Source organism: Tauraco erythrolophus, chromosome 1 (genome assembly GCF_009769465.1).
Source record: "Tauraco erythrolophus isolate bTauEry1 chromosome 1, bTauEry1.pri, whole genome shotgun sequence".
Classification (NCBI taxonomy): Eukaryota; Metazoa; Chordata; class Aves; order Musophagiformes; family Musophagidae; genus Tauraco; species Tauraco erythrolophus.
The window spans coordinates 11,305,093-11,324,422 of record NC_141465.1 but is presented as its reverse complement, the minus strand read 5'-3'; the positions used below and the strand labels follow the sequence as shown (position 1 = coordinate 11,324,422).

At 41.2% G+C, this 19,330-nt stretch overlaps 1 protein-coding gene across 8 annotated transcripts in view; it reads left to right on the top strand.

Annotated features, from left to right (window-relative positions):
* The first annotated feature begins 326 nt into the window (after positions 1–326).
* Positions 327–19,330, top strand: part of CBLB (Cbl proto-oncogene B) — a 134,104-nt gene continuing 115,100 nt past the window's right edge. For 6 of the 8 annotated variants that reach the window (XM_086625984.1, XM_086625831.1, XM_086625912.1 and 3 more), the window contains exons 1-2: positions 1,598–1,744; positions 10,658–10,908. In XM_086625984.1, coding sequence (XP_086482110.1) covers positions 1,598–1,744; positions 10,658–10,908 — 398 coding nt within the window. Of the gene's footprint in view, positions 516–1,389; positions 1,414–1,585; positions 1,745–10,657; positions 10,909–19,330 lie in introns of those variants that run through there. The other 2 variants (XM_086625560.1, XM_086626057.1) reach the window with 2 other exon arrangements.

Sequence of the window (19,330 nt, the reverse complement as noted above, 5' to 3'; positions counted from 1 at the left end):
CCCAAACTTCCCCCTCAGACCCCCAGCAGGCGGGGAAGCGTGAGGAGGCGGGACCGGAAGCTCCACCCCCCCCCTCCGCCCTCCACCACTGGTCAGTTCTCCAATCACTCTCAGCCCTGCCGGCCCCCCTCCTTCCCGCCCCCTCCCCATGGCTGAAGCCCGCTCCCAGCCGCCACTCCGCCCCGCCCCCAGCTCCACGCTGATTTGCTGGCGGAGGCGTCAAGTAAACACAGCTTCCTCTTCTGATTGGCTGCTCCGAGGCGGTGGGTCCCGCCTGCGAGACGGGGGCTCGGTTCCCCGGCGCTGCCGCCCGCCTCTCGGGGCGCATGCGCGGGGCTGTGTTGTGCCGGGGAGGGGTGGGCATGTTGCGAGGAGAGGAGCGGCCGTCAGAGCGCCGTGGGGAGGGGGCGGGAGAAGGAGCGGGGCCGCTGCCGCCGGGGAGCCGGGCTGACTTTCTGGGAGTGAGGGGAGACCACAGCCTGCCGGGGGCTGCGAGCGGTGCCGCATACAGACCTGTGCGTGTGAAAATCTCTCTCTTTTTCTCGCATGTGCCTGTAGGACTCTCTGTCCACACACGCGCGCACATACCCACCCACCGAGCGGGCTGGGCGGTGGTGCGGGCAGGGTGATGCGGGCGGCGGGGCAGCAGCTCCGTACACTTCCCTGCGGGGCAGCGGCCGGCCGGCCGCCCGCCACCCGCCGCGGGAGCGGCAGCGCCGCAGGGCAGAGCGCTGCAGGGCGGCCGGCGAGTGCGCGGAGTCGGCGCCGCGCTCGGCCGGGACGGGGCGCGGGGCGGCGCGGGATGCGCTCCGCCTGCCTCCCGCGGCAGCGAGACCCGCCGCCTCTGGAGGGAGGGAGGGAGGACAGCCTCATCCGACCAGACCCTTCGCCTGCGCTCCGTTCCGCCGCCGCCCGGGGCTGAGGACGGGGGAAGCGGCCGCCGCGGGGGGCTGAGGAGCCTGCCCTCCCCCCTCCACGCTCTCCCGCCTGCTCCTGGCTTTACTCGGCGGCTCCTCTCGCTCTCGGCACAAAGCCGTGCGCTCCTAATCTGTACGTATGCGTGCGCCGGGGGCGAGGTCCGTGCCCGCCCGCCTGCCCCCGCTGCCTTGCGGGTTTCTGCCTGCCCGCCGCCTTCGTTGCTCTTTCTGCTCCTTCTCCTCCTTCCCCCCACCGGCGCGGCCGCTGCGCGTCTTCCGCTTTTGTTGCCTGATGACGGGCATGTGCCCGCTGCCCGCCGGTGCGGCGGGGTCCGGGGCCGGCGTGGGCAGGGGAGCGGCGCGGGGCGCGCCGGGCCCTCGGGCATCCGCGGCCGGGCCCGGCCCGGCCGGGGTGGGTTTCCCCTCCCCGCCTGTTGGTGTTGATAATTGACAATATATGTCCGGGATCGCTTCTGCCAGTGTAAACTCGGGCCAGGTGGGTTTACGCCGTTTGTCATGAAAAGTTAAACTTGTTCCTAAACATGCCCTGGTCTTGCCCTTTCCTGCCCGTGAAGAAGGAAGTGTTCCCTCACTGGCTGCGGCGAGTTTTATGACAAGATGTTTTCGGAGCACCTTGTGAGTCTGTGTTTCTCTGTCGTTGCGGCCAGCTCGGCTCCCAGATGGCCAATTCCCTGAACGGCCGGAACCCGCGCAAGGGACGGATCCTGGGCTTCATTGATGCTATTCAGGATGCTGTGGGCCCCCCCAAGCAGGCAGCTGCCGACCGGAGGACTGTGGAGAAGACCTGGAAGCTTATGGACAAAGTGGTGAGTGTCTGAGGGCGTTCGTGTATACACACAGTGAAGAATGGGACTATTTAAATAGGTACTCATGGGGAAACGGCGTCTTCCTGCAGCTCTGGCTGCTGTCCGGCATGTGCTTTGGGAAGTAAGGGGAATTATGTTTTAGATTATTTAAGCGCCATTGGTCCTTTTTTTTTTCCCCCCACCCTCTTTCTAAGGCCTCTGGCTATGTTTTTTTTAATCTCGGTTTGTGGAGGGAAAACAAATTTGCGCGTTTGCCTTAGGCTATTGTTATTTTCAGCTCCTTTAAAATGACTCAAACTTGAAGAGCTGTCCTAAGGAAAAGCTGCTTAACTTAGACTTGTAATCACATATTCAGTGTGTTTCGCGTTGGATCACGTTGTTAGTCTGCAAGCAAGACCTCTAAGTATGAAACTTCAGTTAAGCTGATCGTCCTGTGAGACTTGCTCATGATGGCAACGTAGATACGTTTGTGCTTTTAGGAATGTGCGTGGGGAACAGGGGATGTCACTCTCGTCAGTTTAGTAAACAGATTAGTGTGGCACGCCTAACTTGCAAGAGTGTGTTCTGCATTTTAATGATTTTTAAGTACTTCTGCTCTTCATTTTGAAACTTGAAATACACTGTACTGAAACTCATTTTTCAGGAAGTGTGGGGGGTAGACCATAGTTTTTTAGATCTTAAGAGTTCTGTGCACCACCCTGATACATTTATTTTAGTCTGCAAAATGACAGCTTGTGTGATGATGGATTAGCTAGGAGAGTTCCTTACCAATGGTAGGAGCAGTTTGGTTGTACACACAACTGTTCAGGAGACACAGACACTCTGTTTTGTATATGAGGTGATGCTTGAGAGCTTCCTCTTGAAACTGCTCGGGGGTGAGGATGGCCACCTGTTAGCCTTGGGTCTCTCTGGCAAGTGTTACAAGTTTTTAACTCAGTGTTTCTTCATGAATTAGTGTAACTGTTTGCTTTCCCTGTGGCTCTTTCAAAATGCAGATGTTTAAGATTTCTTAAAGTTCATAAGTAAACTGACACGGTGGAGATTATTTCATGTTATGTGCCTTGACAAGTGGTGATTTCAAAGTATTTGATTGAGTCCTTGAATGCTCTGCTTTTCGATGCTCTGAGAATAGCATCTATTTTTCCACTACAACTTCTGATGATGATTATACACTTAAAAACCAGCCTTGATAGGAATGGTTATTATCACGAAGACGTTGTTGACGTTTCTCTCTTAATGATCAGGATGCTGTAAACAGTGAGCATCTTGTAATAAGAACTGCTAGTATAAATACTTGGAAGCAGGAACTCTTCTTCAGTAGAAGGAAGCTTTTGGTTTGGAGACCAGGAATCTGGTTTGTCATTGTTGAAACCACGTGGGGAATGTAGGGATTAATTTCCCTGTGTCAGGCTGTTTACAAACCTATGTGGTAACGTTGTTCCCTGATTGGTTTTTATATTCACGGTTACCAGAAAATCTTAACCCCGCTGCTTGGACTTGTGGATTGCTTTTATTCAGCTTGTGGATTACTTTTATACAGGATAACTGTGTTTGTCACTATTACAGCAGAGCATCAGAACAGCCAGTAAGGCCTGTTCTGTAGAAGTCACTGGAAAGACTGGACGTTGCACTGTGCTTTCTTTTTCATTCTGCTGGATAAGTGTCCTCAATTTGGATCTTTAATGTATCCTCTTGAAGCTGCTCTCAGTTAATCAAATTTTATTTCCAAATTATATTAAAGTATACCAGACAGGGTGATGTCATAGCATGAGAATGCTGTAGCTTGCTGCTTGAGTTTTTTAGCGTTTGGTACTTACAGTGAAAGGATGTGTTTGAGCAAATTTAATATGTTGGCAAACAAATTTAAGTCTCTTAGCTTTATGTGGCAGTAGGCACAGGAAGGTCATTTTCTCCTCCTAGATCAAAACCAGGGATTAAAATCAGAAATAGAAACCTGCTCGATTGACTGTTGTTTCAAATCTCATTTCTGGAGTGCGTCCTACAACTCATTTCTGTGGTAGGTCACTGATTAAATTAATATCTAGGGAAGGCAGTAGGCTCTGCAAAGTCGGTGGGGTGCCACCCATGGTAAGATTGTGGCTTTGAGGCCTATTTTGCTTGTTGAAAAAACAGTCATTATCCTTGCTTATTCTTTAACTATAATAGCTGTGATAACCATCTTTTTGCTGCAGTGAGGTAGTTGAAGTTTTCTCCCATTCTAAAGATGTTAGGAAAAGGGAGAATGGAAACAAAGCAAAACTATTATGGTGACCAAAGGATGAAAAAAGAGCAGTCTTAAAAACTAGGGACAGAGCTCGATAATTTCTGGTTTACATTTCTTTCTTAAAATTGCCATTCTTTACCTTTCTTTCTTTCTGTAATTGCCTTCTTTGGCAGATGAGATATTCTCTAGGAATTATTTGTTTTCAACAATAAGGGATTAACTAGTACTACAAACATTGCTACTGTATAAGAACTATACTGTGAAAGAGGTTTTATGGTGTACGTAAGAGTTCTGGCTACTTAGATGCCATGCAAACTTCTCTGCCTAGAATTGATTGTGTGTAGTGCTTTGGAATTGTTCAGATTGCATGGTAATGTTTGTTTTTCATGGGCTGATGCTTCAGCTGTTAGAATAGGCAGAAGGTTGCAGTTCTGCTGAAGTGTCTTCTCTTTAATCTTCTCTTTAAAATTCTGTTACCAGTTTGAAAAAAAAAAAAGAGTTTTGAAAGAATTCTTTAGCAGGACAGAATGTTGGGATACTGCTCCTGGTTAGATACCTGTTTGTAAAAGTTACTGTAAACAACATACTTGCAGGAAATAAAAAATATCTTGTTGTAAGTAATCAGTCAATGTAAGTTACTGTCTCTCTCTTACCTTATATCTGCATCTTCCTTTTTATACTTCATCCACTGAGATCTATACTTTTTGAAGTTTACTAATACGTTTTTATATGAATTTACAATACTAACTGCATTATTAAAGGGGCATCAACTGTTAGCGTCAATGCCTAGTTTCTCTGCAGCTTTTCTCATGGATAAGCAGTAGCTTTACCATTAAGAACCAAAGATATTTTGTTTAATTCCTTTGCAATGCAAAGAATAATATTTCTTTTACAGTTTGGAAGGCTACTCCTGCTTTCCAGTGCTAGCATTGTATAAGCAAGTTGACTATATATCTCTGAACTTATAGCAAGTAAATTACTGTTTTTAAAATGTGACATGTGTTTTAAAAAGTTCATATCCTGTAAAGAAATAAATAATAGTTAACAAATACCTCTATTCCTTTAAACTATGCATAAATGATAAATGACATGGATTTCCGCGCCCCACACCCCCCCCCCCCCCCCGAGGTTCTAAACCTAATGATTTTAAACCCTAGAAATAAGCTGTGTGTTATTATTAGAGGATAGTAGTTATCTTGAACAACTTTGGGAGAGAATGCCTATTATGTAAACATGGGAGTAGTTAAGTTAATTTACTGCTTGGGCTGTTTAGAGTTGGCAGTACTACTGTGCACGCTTTTGTGGGTTTCAAGCTGATAAAATTGTGAAACTTTCTGAACAAGATTTTTTAAACCAGGAATGTTTCAGCAACTTTCAATTGCTTTTCAGTACTCTTATGTATTGAGCCTGAAAATAATTATAATTTCAACTGCGAAGATTAACAATACTGTCTAAACTCTTTGGCTACTCTGTGATGGCCCACCCAGTTGATTGACTCTGACTATATAAGCAGAGATGGACATTTGATTTACTATGTAATAGTTACCTAGAAGCAAATTAGAACGTGTCTCCAAAGTTCACGCTGTTGACTTAGTGAGTAAAAGCTATATTACCATTGTGACTTAGTAATGTGGTTTTCTTTAAATTAACATTTGTCAGCATCCAAGTTTTCAACAGCATCTAAGTGAGTACAATAGTTGAAACTTTGTGTGTGTTGATTATTCTTTGCAACACTTTATGTAATTGTTACGTTAATGTGGAGCCTTCCAAGTCGGTTAAATGTCCTTGCTCCACAAAAGATCTGGAAAAGACAATCGTCAATCATAGCTTCTCTTTTTCTAATCAGAGGAAAGTATAAATGAGCCTCCAAAGTCAGCTGCCTTTGTGCATATGTAGCATCAGCATTGTTGTTACTTGTTCCTCCAGTGTGGAACCATATGGCACAGTTGCAATGTGGTAGCTGTTGAACAAGCATTTACCACATTCTTAGCTGAAAAGATCAGTGATCAATTCCCTCTACTTGCATTTTGATGAGAAGTCTTCCTTCAGAAAGAAAACTCATCTTTCCGTCTTTCTGTGGAAAATAAAATGCACTGCAGTTAAGGTCATTTCTGGCAGGAAGAAATATATGATGAAGCAGCATAATGTTCAGATGTCATGATGAGTCCCTCTGATTAAATTTTTCAGAATTTGCAGTTGGTAGCATTGTGTGTTGTGGTTTTCTGGAGTATCGTTACGGTGCCTTGCTGCAGAGGTACTTTTATGCTGTCTGTGGTTTGTCAAGGTGTTTTTTTATAATTTGACTTTTTTATACTGTGTGGCAGAAGATACTTGTTCAGGAGACCATTTAGAAGTGTAATTTTGGAAGTGTACCAGGGCTTGTTGTCTGATTGTTCTAGACCATCACTGCAGCTGAGAACAGTGTTTAGCGGATGTCCTACTCATTAAATACTTACTCTGTGTTGCTTTCCTTGTATTGTCTTTGACTAGCATTAGGTGTTTAAGCAGATTGTGTTAGAGCTGCTGTACTTTGCTTGAACAAAAGTCCTTTTGTCAAACGAGTCTAGGGCTTTCAACTTTGTTTGCTTTAAAAAGTGAATAGAAGATACAGTTTTCTGTAAGAAATTGTCTAAATACAGTAGACATACTCTCATTTCTGAAGAGGCTGTGAAATAATGCCTTATAATTTAAGTCAAATATCTTCAACAACATTGAGTAGTGGTATTTATTCTGTTTGCAGGGCCCAGGAGAGGAGAGGAGGGAGCAGGGAGTAGATATTTTTATCTGTAGGCACTGGAGTAAGCTTGTCTGGAAGTTCCTGAGTTAACTGTTTCAAAATCTGTTTCTGGTAGATTAGGGTAATGCTTTAGTTCTTCACAGTCAGAATTGCACTGTATTGCTTGTGTAATTCTGGAGTAAATACTTGGATTTACCCTGAATGAGGTAGTGAAAGGCGTGTAGCTTTGTCTCAGTTTACCTCAATGAGAGACACATTTGTAACTAACTTGCTGACTGACTGGTTTTCATTTTTTAGACTGAATACTTGCTAAATATATACATCCTTACTTCCAGTCATAACAAGACACAAAACATACAGTGATATGATTCATGTCTGCTCCTAAAGCGTTGGTGAGAGTTGCTATGTAAAGTGCAATATGGAGGTCTTTATTTTTTGGTGGTTTTTTTTTGTTGTTGTTGTTGTTTTGTTTCGAGTTCTGTTTTCTTTTGAAGAAAGCTGTGTTCCACTTCTGGGGCATTGGTAAGCCTTTTGCGTCAGCAGATGTCATTTCTTGCTGCTTACTTTTAATTGTGAACCTGTGGTATGTGTCAGGACATCCTGACTCTGGAAACCATATGCTTTACCAGCCATCTCTTTACAAACTTACTTCCTTTGGACCAAACCCTTGTGTACTCTATAAAGTGAAGACAGCCGTGTCCCACTTTACTGGATTACTGACCTGAACTAGATGTTAGCATTTGTTTCAATGAGAATGCGTAAGACTAATTGAGTTGTACTGTAGAAGAATTTTTGTAGGACTTTCTTAAAGGCTTGTTCTGGAGTTGAAAGTTCTAGTAATGTGCCGTAATTTGTCTCTATAAATTCAGCCGAAGGTGAAGCCTTATAAACCTAGATAACCACAGGACCCTGTTTTGATGTGTATATGACTGTATGTTATGCTACTGGGCTAAAGAAGACTTTCTAGAACATCTGAAAGAGAAACTAATTATAACTTTATAACTGGATGTTTTTTTTGTATGATTGAATTGACTGTTGAAAATAAACCAATCAGCATGAGCAATTTGCTTTTTCCTGTTGTTTTTATATTTTTAATGTCATTTTGTATGTATATGAAACCACTTATGTTCTGCTTGTTAGCACATCTGATCAAAAAGACCAGAAAGAGAATTAATTCTTTGTTCATGAGATTTAAGTTAGGATAAATAAGTGATTCAAAGTGATTGCAGCCTTCTCTGCTTGCGGTCTGCTCTCATTGCTGACTTCTTTTCCTGAATAAATATTTTCCTCTTTTCAGCTGTTTTTTTTTCCTTGTGCTTGTTTCTGCAGAAAGTTGTAACACCTGATCAGTCATACTGATTTGTGTCATCTGTAGTTGGCTTTGGGAAGAATGTCAATCTTGTTTCAAGTTTTCACTAAATCAGAAATCACAGAAAACAAAGTTCAGATAAAAAATGTCTATGCTTTTGATAAAGGTTTTCACTTCTGTCTTTGGGATTCCAGTTCTAACTCTTCTACAAAAAGAAATTCACGTATGTCTCTGCACTGGTGATTTTCAGATCTGTCTACACATGTAAAATTCTTTGCTCTTGGTTCTGAAATCTCCTTAAAAAATCCTGTCAGCTTGACTTCAGCGTAACCAGAAGAAAATGTCTAACCTGTTTCTTAAGTCCCTCTTGTTAGTCCTTGTCTTGATCTTCTGAGGTGACACCATCATCCTGCCTTCATTCAGGCCTCTCCTTGAACTACTCTTTTAAAAGTTGTGTCTGAATCTTTCAGATCAATCCATTCACCTAAATCTCTCAGCCAGGCGTTGCTATTTTGTATATCAGAAAGTTCAGCTTTGCTTATCTAACCTTGAAAGAATACCATCATACCCAACCTTTATTCTTTGAGAATGCTGCTGTAGGCATCTCCTAACCCATGACTTGGACTGTGTTGTCGTGTTCTTTATCCTGATAACCTTATCTTTATCACATGAAATATAAACAAGTTATTTTCAGTTTCAAAGTCTCTTGAAGTTATGGATAGCAGTTCCAGACTCCATCACCTGATGAAGAAATGACCAAACACCTTTATGCTTTACTTTAGTAGTTTCCTTCCAGCTTCTTCCTCAACTTAGGAAGAATACCTTCATGAGCCACTAAATTGTTTTAGAGCTTGCCTTGGAGCTTTGCTGTTTGTATCTAGAAATACTTAGCTGCTAGTGCCCTGAACCACTCTTTGCTGTGTTTAGTAGTGTTATGCTCGTGTATTTGCCTGCATCCATCTGACATCTTTTTGTTTCCTACTGAGTTTGTAAATTACTCTGTGGAAAGAACTGTGTTCTACAATACATGAGAAGGGTTCCTGATCTGTTACTTTATCGAGTAGGTGAAAGAATAATAGAAATTACTAAAGTAACAATGAATCAGTGAAATGAGGGCAGCTATTGCAAATGTCATGTTTTAAATAGTTTTGAATGGTGCTAACATTTTTATAGTGGTTGTGAGTTTGCAGTGTTCTAATGGTGCTAGACTTCTTGGAAACTTGTTAGTGCTTGTCTTTTGTCCACTCTTCTATCTCCACTGTTCTGTTACCCTAGTTGCCTAAATCTGATTGCCTGGTGTGTTCTTGTGTGTGTGTTTGAGGGGAAAAATCAGCTACGTGTTTGCTTTGCTGTTTGTGGTGTATGAAGGTCTGTTAGTGGCAACAGTCTTAAGGAAGTGAGTTTCTTACTGGTGTAGATTTAGAAACTGAAGGAGAGATCAGCAATGGCGATGTAGCTATGAGTTGAGAGGTGAATGTTATAGGATACAAGTTTGTTGTCCATCCGTCTGTGTCCTGTCTCTCACCACCCCCCCCAGGAAATGCTGAAGACTGTTTTTTTGAAGTTGATATATTAGTAGGAATAGGAATCTGCTTTCAGCAGTACTAAGATGTTTTTACAGCCTCGTTAATTACCTCAAAAGAATGTCAAAGTCACTAATATATAATGTGGTGATCTCCAACTGATACCTATAAACCTTTTATACCACATGGACTTAATTTTTTCCATAAGTATTTGCATATGTACAGCTGCACACGTCTTGAATGTGTCCTTCTGCAGTATTGTAGCTGAGCATGGATAGCTCAGTGCAGTAGCACTCAAAAACTACCCGTTACTTTCAATCTCTTTTGCTTTCTAGAACAGAATATTTACAGAACAAACTACCAGAGAATTTAAGTAGCCAGGAGATAATTACTCTAACGTTGTATATGTTCAGGAAACAAAAGAAGAAGTGGCTTCCTTTTTCAGAACACTTCCAGTGGAGAATAGATTCAAGTAAAGGTGTTCAGTACATCTGAAGCTTATTCTTTTAAGTAATATATATTATTCAATTAATTTTTGTGCCGTTTAGGAACACAATGATTCCAGGTCCATTAAGCTGTTATCTTCTATTACAGCCATGAACTGGAAAACATTGAGTGGATAATATTTTGTTTTCTGGTTTACAATATCTATTTGTGAGTGACTTAATTTCTGTTTGTCATAGCGAGTAGCTTTTGAACCCAATGGCATCCTTCAGACCATTTTCATATGTGTAGACCTCTCAAACTTCAAATTCCTGTGGGTTAGAACCTGCAGCAAACAGATCTGTACGAAATTGCAGCTCTTGACAGTAGTTGCATACTGTGTTTTGATAACATACTCCTTAGCATACAGTAGACAGGCAAAGACATCCTTACTTTACATGCAAAACCTCAAACTATGCAAGTAACCTTGTTTGCTTTTTATAGATGTGACGGGATTCGGTTAATTTTTACATTAGAGACTGTGTTGGGATTTCATGGAATATAAATGAAGTAGGGTTTAATTCTTTGTGCCTGGAGGTTAGAGAAGTATGCTTGCACATAATAATTTTAAGTTGTCATATCAGTTTTTGCCCCAACATATTTCATGACTCTTACATTCTCTTCTTTTCGCTTGTAGGTTAGATTGTGCCAAAACCCAAAGCTTCAACTCAAAAACAGCCCACCTTACATACTTGACATTTTACCTGACACTTATCAACATTTGCGGCTTATACTGAGCAAATATGATGACAACCAGAAACTTGCACAGCTCAGTGAGAACGAATATTTTAAAATCTACATTGACAGTCTCATGAAAAAATCGAAACGGGCTATAAGACTCTTCAAAGAAGGAAAAGAAAGAATGTATGAGGAGCAGTCACAGGACAGGTAAGTGAAATATTTAAATACGAAGTAGATTGTCTGGCCTGTCTGCATTCTTAACACTGTTTGTCTGCAGCCATTGTGTTCTGACATTTTTAATTATTTAAAGAGCAGAAATATTTATTGTCTGGATTCATTGACCCTGCAGGTCAATCAGTAATTTGCTGGATTTGTTCCACTGTGTGCTCTTATCTGTCACTTTGTGACCTTTAAAACCAAGTGCATTTCCTTCATAAAACATTTATTTCATCGTAATTACTTATTCACAGGGCCTTACAATATGTAGTTTTCCTTCTGGCAGAGAGTGAGTGACTGTTACTTGGTTTGAGCTTGCCCTCCCTACCCTGATTCTTAGAACTGTGGGAGCCATGATGGTTATTGACTTAGAACTTTCACAGGTGATGAAATGGGGCAAAATGATACTCACATTTTTGAGAGACTGTGTGATGTTAGCATAAGGTGATGATAATGTTAGCTTGGTGCTGAGAAGCCTCTTCAGAAACCTAATGGATTCCTGCTCTGCAGTGGTTCAGTTTTAATAACAGGGATTAATGTCCGCTTCGTGTACTCTGGGTGGCGAGTGAAGAGGTTTTCAGTATTTTATTTTATTACCTAATATTTTAAAAATAGTATTTCAAGAACTTCTGTGCAAAATCTGCAGTTTTGTTCTGTGAACGGGTGCAGCAGTGTTGTGGCAATTAGACTCTGCCATGTGTGGTATATCTTTAAATCTTTTCAAATAAAAGGTACGATGCGGTTTCCAGAATCTCCCCTCTTTGAAGGAGATAGTGGGGAATGGGAGATAGAGAGGAAGTGAATGAAGGATTGAATCCCTGACATTCTGTCTGCGCCTGAGCTCAGAGGCAGGGTTGCAGTATTAGTTTTAAAGCTGGTGAAAGTGTTGGTAGAAGCAGTAAAATGTACACATTCTTGTAAATGTCACTGCTGTTACGTTTGATTTATACATATGTTCCTTTCAGATCTTTAGCAATGGTTATAGATATTGAGTATACTGTGGTAGTCTCCTGTGCTTGACAGGGAGGTCTGAAGCTTGCCTAACATCCAAGGACTTTTTTTTTTTTTTAAACTGTCCAATCGTGAATATACTTGGAGCAATTTCCCTAAGAGAAACAAAGTACACTGTTTGAACTATTATAGTGATGAATAAACATCTTGATGAATGTTTTCTGTGTTTGAATTCGTAAGTATGTAAGGGAACGTTTTCACTGTAGATGCATTCTTACCAGAAACTCTGGAAGGAAGAATTGTTCAGCACTGAGCCTGTGGGTTCTTTTTTTTTTTTTTTAGTGTCCCATTTGTTGTATGTACAGAAGTCATTGTGTTGCAAAGGAAATAAGAACTTTTTATCGTAAGGGAAATTTGACATAAATGGTTGCATTATGTAAACAGGTTTTATTTTAGTTGCTAGGGTTGCTTTCTGCTTTCCAGTTACCCCCTTCATTTCATGCATAGGGGTAACAGTGGTGATATAAAGATGTCTTTTGTGAAGCAAACAGTTTTTGAAGGAGATACAGTTCTGTTTACTGTCATTTATTTGGGCCATTCTTGTGAAATGATAGGAGAGGAGCGATTTTAAAACAAAACATAGTAATGAAGCGCGCTGAATCACAGTAACTACTTCAGGCTTTCTAAATTTGTATTTCAGAAGGCGACAACTATATTATTTTGCCTGACTGATGGAGTATGGAGCTTGTGCTAAAATTGTCACTTGTTTCATATACAAACTGCATTCTGACTGTATGTCAGCGCAAAAGAAAAAGTGTAAGCATTGTTTCAGCAGTTCATGCCTCATGCCATTATAAATTAAAGTCTACATCTTTGGCTTCAGTGCAGTCTTTCGTCTACTGGTAATGTTTTATCTGTATGCACGTCCCAGTTTAAATTTGAATTAAGGTATGCTTGTTTGCTAAGCCCTGTGAATAGGTACGGGTATGTTTCAGCATACTTTAATCATGTTAATTCTTGGTGAGATAGTGAAATAAGCTGTTAATGTCTTTAGCTTCTTTGCTTCCAGATATGCCTGCATTAACCTAACTATGTAATTTGTTAACGTTATAATGCAAACGTAGGAGTGATCATTTAAATAAGTGTTTTTGAAGATGTTTCTAAAATGACTGTCAAATTGGAGTGTAGTCAATTTAAAAAAAAAAAAAAAAAAAAAGGCAAGCCAAAAGCCTGTCATGTTGACACCTGGCCAGTTTCTGTGGTTTTCAGTCTTACATTTCTGTTTTGTTTCCTGTTATTGTCTCTGTGGTTTCTGGATAAAGGTCATCATGAAAAAGAGAAACTGTCTGCATTTGGAAGCATTCTGTATATATACTTAATTGGTATACTTTTAGGGTTATTGAATAATCTTTTAACTTCTGTAGTGATGATATTTTTAGGGACCAATGCCAATATACATGTGATTTTATTTGCCTGATGGACCAAAATTACTCAATTGTGAAGAATTTGTCATGAATTTTAGTTCTCAAAGATCCTGTGGATGAAACAAGTTAGTGTGCCAGTCAGATTATGTACAAATGGGTAAAACAAAAGCCATGTTTTGTGATGCTGCCTTGCTGTGCTGTGTTCCGTGTCAAACACACGATAGCCATTCAAGAGTAGTTAATGCTGCCATTCTGTACTCTATGGGGTGAGTCTTGCTAAGCAGAGAAAGTATGGCCTACAAGTTTGTTTATTGTATATGAATGACATCTACCTTCTGAGTGTGGTGTCTAGTATAAAATTACATTCTCTCAGTCCTCTTGCTTACTGAAGTAAGAGATGATGTTCAATAAATTCCGTAAACTGTACCAGATATGGGCTGCACAGAAGTTTGTCTGTGTATGAAGTAATTTAAAGATATTTTTATCACAGATACAGCTTTTTAAAGGTTATTAACACAGACTTATTAAAATTACTTGTTCAGGTACATCTACTCTTCTTGAAAGGCTTTCTGTGTCTTTGAGGGTTTTTGTTTTGTGTGTTTTTTTTCCTACCCCCCCCCCCCCCCCCCCCCCCCCCCCGCCATTGTTTCTTGAGAAGTAGATTAAAGCTGGAAGGTATCATTTCTGTGAAGTGTAAACTTTCTTTTGTCGTGCTGCGTTCCAGAATTATGCATCCAGAAAAAATAAAAACTTTGTAGGCTGGCAGTTTTTTCAGGCAAATATGTTAGCCAGGTGTAGAAATCAAGCACATAAGTTACAATAATAATACTGGAGGAGGAATAAAGTGGCAATGAGGAGATTTAATTTGGATTTATTCAAGATGCTGGACATGGTCTTCAGGGCTAATGCAACCATTTCTTAGTAACGGAGACAAGTGTGAGCTTTCTTGTGCTTACCTGTAAATCGGGTCCTTGGAAGAATATGTCTTGAGATGGAACTAGTTCGTTATCTGTTTCAGTATTGCATGCCTTCTGCTATATGCCCTTTATATGAGGAGAAAAAGAAAAGTGCAAAACCAGGGTGTGTACTTATTTTTAATAATCTCTTAAATTCTGTTTTGTTCAGCCAAAATTAATTGGCTGCTTTTTTTTAGGTGGCCTTGCAGAAGTGGAAGGTAAGATGAATGATGGATATTCCTTAAGTAGTGGGCAGTACAGATGAAGCTGGCAAGAGGAGATGACCTGAGGTGGTTTTGGGGTCAATGTAGAAAGAGGTATTCATGTAAGGAAAGTCAGAGTCAAGGAAGTCCTTCAAGGTGATCACAAAACCCCTCCTGTTCCAGTACAGAAAGTCTCGCTAAATTATTTTGCCGTCTGGCTCTTTGGTGTCTCAATTCAAATTGCATGCTTCTAGATTTTACAGCTCAAGTGTTTTGTTAGTGCAGAATTCTTATATTCTCTAAGTTGTCTAGGCAGGTCTTACATCTATGGTTCACGTGGTAGATCAGGTTCTCCTTTGTTACTGTTCATGTTGGTTAGTGGGTTTCTGAAGTATTCCATTTCTCTTCCTTAAGTCTGTGTTGACAACTGAGGTCAGTTCAGGTTCTTGAATCAAGTCTCCAAACTGGCCACCAAAGTACGTAGCATTCTTGGTAGAGACCTTTCTATTGCTGAAATTTCTAGCGCATTCCCTCCTTATTCTGAAAGTACAGAAGTTGGAAGGGTAAGCATTGGGACGGACTTCGGTTGTGTCAGCTGCAATACAGTAACAGCCATTTGTATACTTCTGTCCTGTGGTGAGAGGTAGCTTACCCTACTTCTCTGAATTACCTTATCTTGTTCCACAAGCTTGCTGTGTTATTTACAGGAAGTCATGAAATTTGTAACTTAAATGGCCTTATAATTTGTTTGTGCCTGCAGACAGAGGAGATTTTGTTGATTGAGAGAAGGATCAGGAAGAGTGTATTTTTAATTCAGGATGATTTTTGTTTGGACAAGTTAAGATTGTTTTGGCTGATGGTTTTCCTGTTTGACAAATAGAATGTACAGATTCAGAAAAGGATGTTAATGGCTCTTTTCATAGAGCCAGTTTTGGCTATCAGTTAACAGCACATAGATAACTCGATAATTGTTGGATAATAAGGATGGCAACCTTCACCAAAGTGGATTGGATCTGAAGTTGTGATCTTGTGATGAAAGTTATTGGCTCCTTAGAATCCTGTGATTTGTCCTATTTTTCAAGCATATTATGTAGTTTCTGGTCTTCAATGAATTCTGAGCTAAACAGTTAGGCTATACATGCCATCAGTCTGTTGTCTGATATGATCTGTAAACCCCTCTACTTAACTTATGTCAACATGTTTTAGAGATCAAATATATTGACTGCTTTATTCCAATCTTGATGAAGTTAAGGCAAAGGAATCCAGTATTCTTCCTTTCATCTCTTGTATTTATTTACCTGTGTTTTAGATGATTCCTTCACTAGTTTTTTAGGAAAAGAAGCTGCCTTATTCTGCTTGAAAGGCTTCTGGAGTGTTGACTCATTGCTTGAACTCCTGTGCTGTCCCTAAGACAAGAGGACACTTTCTCTTTCAACTCTATAATACAGTAATATAGGAATGAAACTTGGCTACAATAAATAATTTCTAATAAAGAGGCTGCTTCTGAGGAAAAGAGAGTGCGTGACTGATTGGATGGGGCTTCATGGGAGAAGGAAATGCAATGACATTCTTCTCTCTAAATTAGAGAGTCATGGGTTTGATGGATGGACCACTCGGTGGATAAGGAATTGGCTCAATGGCCGCACTCAGAGAGTAGTGGTCAACGGCTCGATGTCCAAGTGGAGACCGGTCACGAGTGGCGTCCCTCAGGGGTCCGTGTTGGGCCCGGCCCTCTTCAACATCTTTGTCGGTGACGTGGACAGTGGCATGGAGTGCACCCTCAGCAAGTTCGCCGATGACACCAAGCTGTGTGGTGCCGTCGACACGCTGGAAGGGAGGGATGCCATCCAGAGGGACCTTGACAGGCTGGAGAGGTGGGCCCGTACCAACCTCATGAAGTTTAACCAGGCCAAATGCAAGGTCCTACATCTGGGTCGTGGCAATCCCAGGCATAAATACAGACTGGGTGGTGATTGGATCGAGAGCAGCCCTGAGGAGAAGGACTTGGGAGTACTGGTGGACGAGAAGCTCAATATGAGCCGGCAATGTGCTCTTGCGGCCCAGAAGGCCAACCGCGTCCTGGGCTGCATCAAGAGGAGCGTGGCCAGCAGGTCGAGGGAGGTGATTCTCCCCCTCTACTCTGCCCTCGTGAGACCTCACTTGGAGTACTGCGTCCAGTTCTGGAGTCCCCAACATAAGAAGGACATGGACCAGTTGGAGAGGGTCCAGAGGAGGGCCACGAAGATGATAAGAGGGCTGGAGCACCTTTCCTATGAGGACAGACTGAATGAGTTGGGGCTGTTCAGCCTGGAGAAGAGGAGGCTCCGGGGTGACCTTATAGCGGTCTTCCAATACCTCAAGGGGGCCTACAGGAAAGATGGGGAGAGGCTGTTCAGGAGGGCCAGTTATGATAGGACAAGGGGTAATGGTTTTAAAATAGAGGGAGGTAGGTTCAGGTTGGATATTAGGAAAAAATTTTTACTATGAGAGTGGTAGAACACTGGAACAGGTTGCCCAGAGAGGTGGTGGATGCTCCATCCCTGGAGACGTTCAAGGCCAGGTTGGACAAGGCCCTGAGCAACCTGATCTAGTTGGAGATATCCCTGTTCCTTGCAGGGGGTTGGACTAGATGACCTTTGAAGGTCCCTTCCAGCCCTAACCATTCTATGATTCTATGATTTTTTTTTTTATTATTATTTTTTTAAGCTTTTATGTTATGGTGAGAATTTCCACCCTCTTCTCCTGGTCCTGTTCCTTAGATGTGATGTAAAACCAGATGTGAACCAAAACAGCTTTAAGAAACCCTTTGATGTACCTGAACCACATGAGTAATTGAGCTCTTCGATGCAAATTTGGTGAAGCACAAGCCGTTTGCTATTTTTGGTTCTAGTCTAAATTAAACAAGCAATGTTACACAAACATACCTTTCAGACAAAGAGACTCTTGTTGCACAGGGCAGGTGAGAACACGTGGAGGTTACAAATGGTAGGGCAGTGTTATGACAGCTTGTTCTCAACATAAATGCAAACAGGCTGCGTGACTGCAGTTGTTGATCAAAAACATCTAAAAATTTAAATATTGCCTTACATCTTCACTACTTTGAGGAGTGTATTACTAAATGAGAACAAAGGAAGTATTAGCACCAAAATAACTTAGACAACTATTTATTCAGATTGCAGAGGAAGACAAGGATTTCAAATCCAGAAAAGATCCTAAATGAAAAAATAATGGCTTGTAAATTCTTATAATTGATTTGGATCCTTGATTCATATCTAGTTGGGTAGAAGAGGGGTAATATGTGCACTTCATTTGTCTTTTTACTATTTATTCTGTATAAAATGAGGCAGCGTTTTCTATGTTAGTGCAAGGTCTCTTTCAAACCTTTTCTTACAAGTGATGTGGTGTTGACAGTCACATCTGAGCAGAGTTCTTGTGGTTGGCTGTGAGGGGATATGCACAGTCTGGTCTCCTCCTTGTTGCACTTTGTGTATACAGTGATTTATACCTGTGAAAAGTGTGTATGTTGCCAAATTAAGGTCATAGAATGGTTTGGGTTGGAAGGCACCTTGAAGATCATCTAGTTGAATCCCAAGAAGATGCCATAACATTTATAGCCATTTTGTGCAGGTGTGAAAACTTTCAAAAAGCACGAAATTAGGAGAATCAGTCGTGCAGACTTTCCATGTGTTATATATTAATTTCGTTTGTGATAAACCTAATGACAGTTCTACTGCTAGGATTATACAATGTGTCTGATGCGATGTTCGTACTGACATAGTTTTCTACGTTGTTCTTTTTCAGCTTTAGAAGGCAATATAGGATGACAAAACGAGCTGGGAAGAATAGGTAGTTTGCTGAAAATACAGTACTCTTGGTCAGAGAGGTCTGGAAATACTTCATCTGATTTGACAGTGAGGATACTAGTACCCATTTCTGCTCTGTAACAGCTCAGTTTCTCACTTTCCTTTACCGTAGTTGTCTGTATGGTCTCCACAGGGAGCAGCTGTGCTTGTGGAGGTGGGCCATGGTTGCTAACTATAAGTAGAGCTATGTTCTTAGATATGATAAAGCCCAGCTGACCATATCAAGATAGCAACTTTAGGGTTTTCAGGAAGAAAAAACAGCACTGACTCCTGAATTCACTGTGTAGAAAGGAAGGCTCCTGTAGGGGACCTGAAGGGATCTTTCATCATTCGCTTCTGAATGTGTGGTTGATTTTTACAAAATTTGGTCTTTACTTCTCCATCTCAGAACTATTCTATATTTGAGTGATTAGATATTTGTTTTAGAATGCCTTCAACACTGGCCCTCATGATGGCAGCTACTTATGCAAGAAGAAAGACAGAGAAAGCTTTTAGAAGGAAGTGTCTGTTTTTATGAAATGTATGTCTAAAAATATAAGCACATCTAATTTTAATTTCCAGTTATAAAAATAAGTGGTTTCTTTTCCTTAATGTTCTGTGGCATTGTTTTCCATTAATAAATAGAAACATGAAAGAAGAAAAATCTGCTTTTATTCTGTAAAGAAATGAAAAGGAAGTTGGGAATACCCACTTTCAAGTGGTACATTTGCTGTTTAGTTAATAGAAGCTCTTTTGCCTGTCTTTGAAAGTAAAGTAACACCAGTTTTTGAAAACAGAAGTGCTGTAGTGGTAGTCCTTTCATCCCAAGGATGCTTGATGAAAAATTGGACTAGAAGACACACTTGCTATGTATCTAAACCTATAGTAAAAAAGGTTTCATTAACCTGTACAGAGTAGGAAATAACCTTAATCTGAAAAAGGGCCAAATTATATGTTTTGATTAACGTAGTTGAAGTTTGACTAAATTCAGAACAAGAGAGACAGAATGAGATATTGATGGAGATGGTGATGGATGG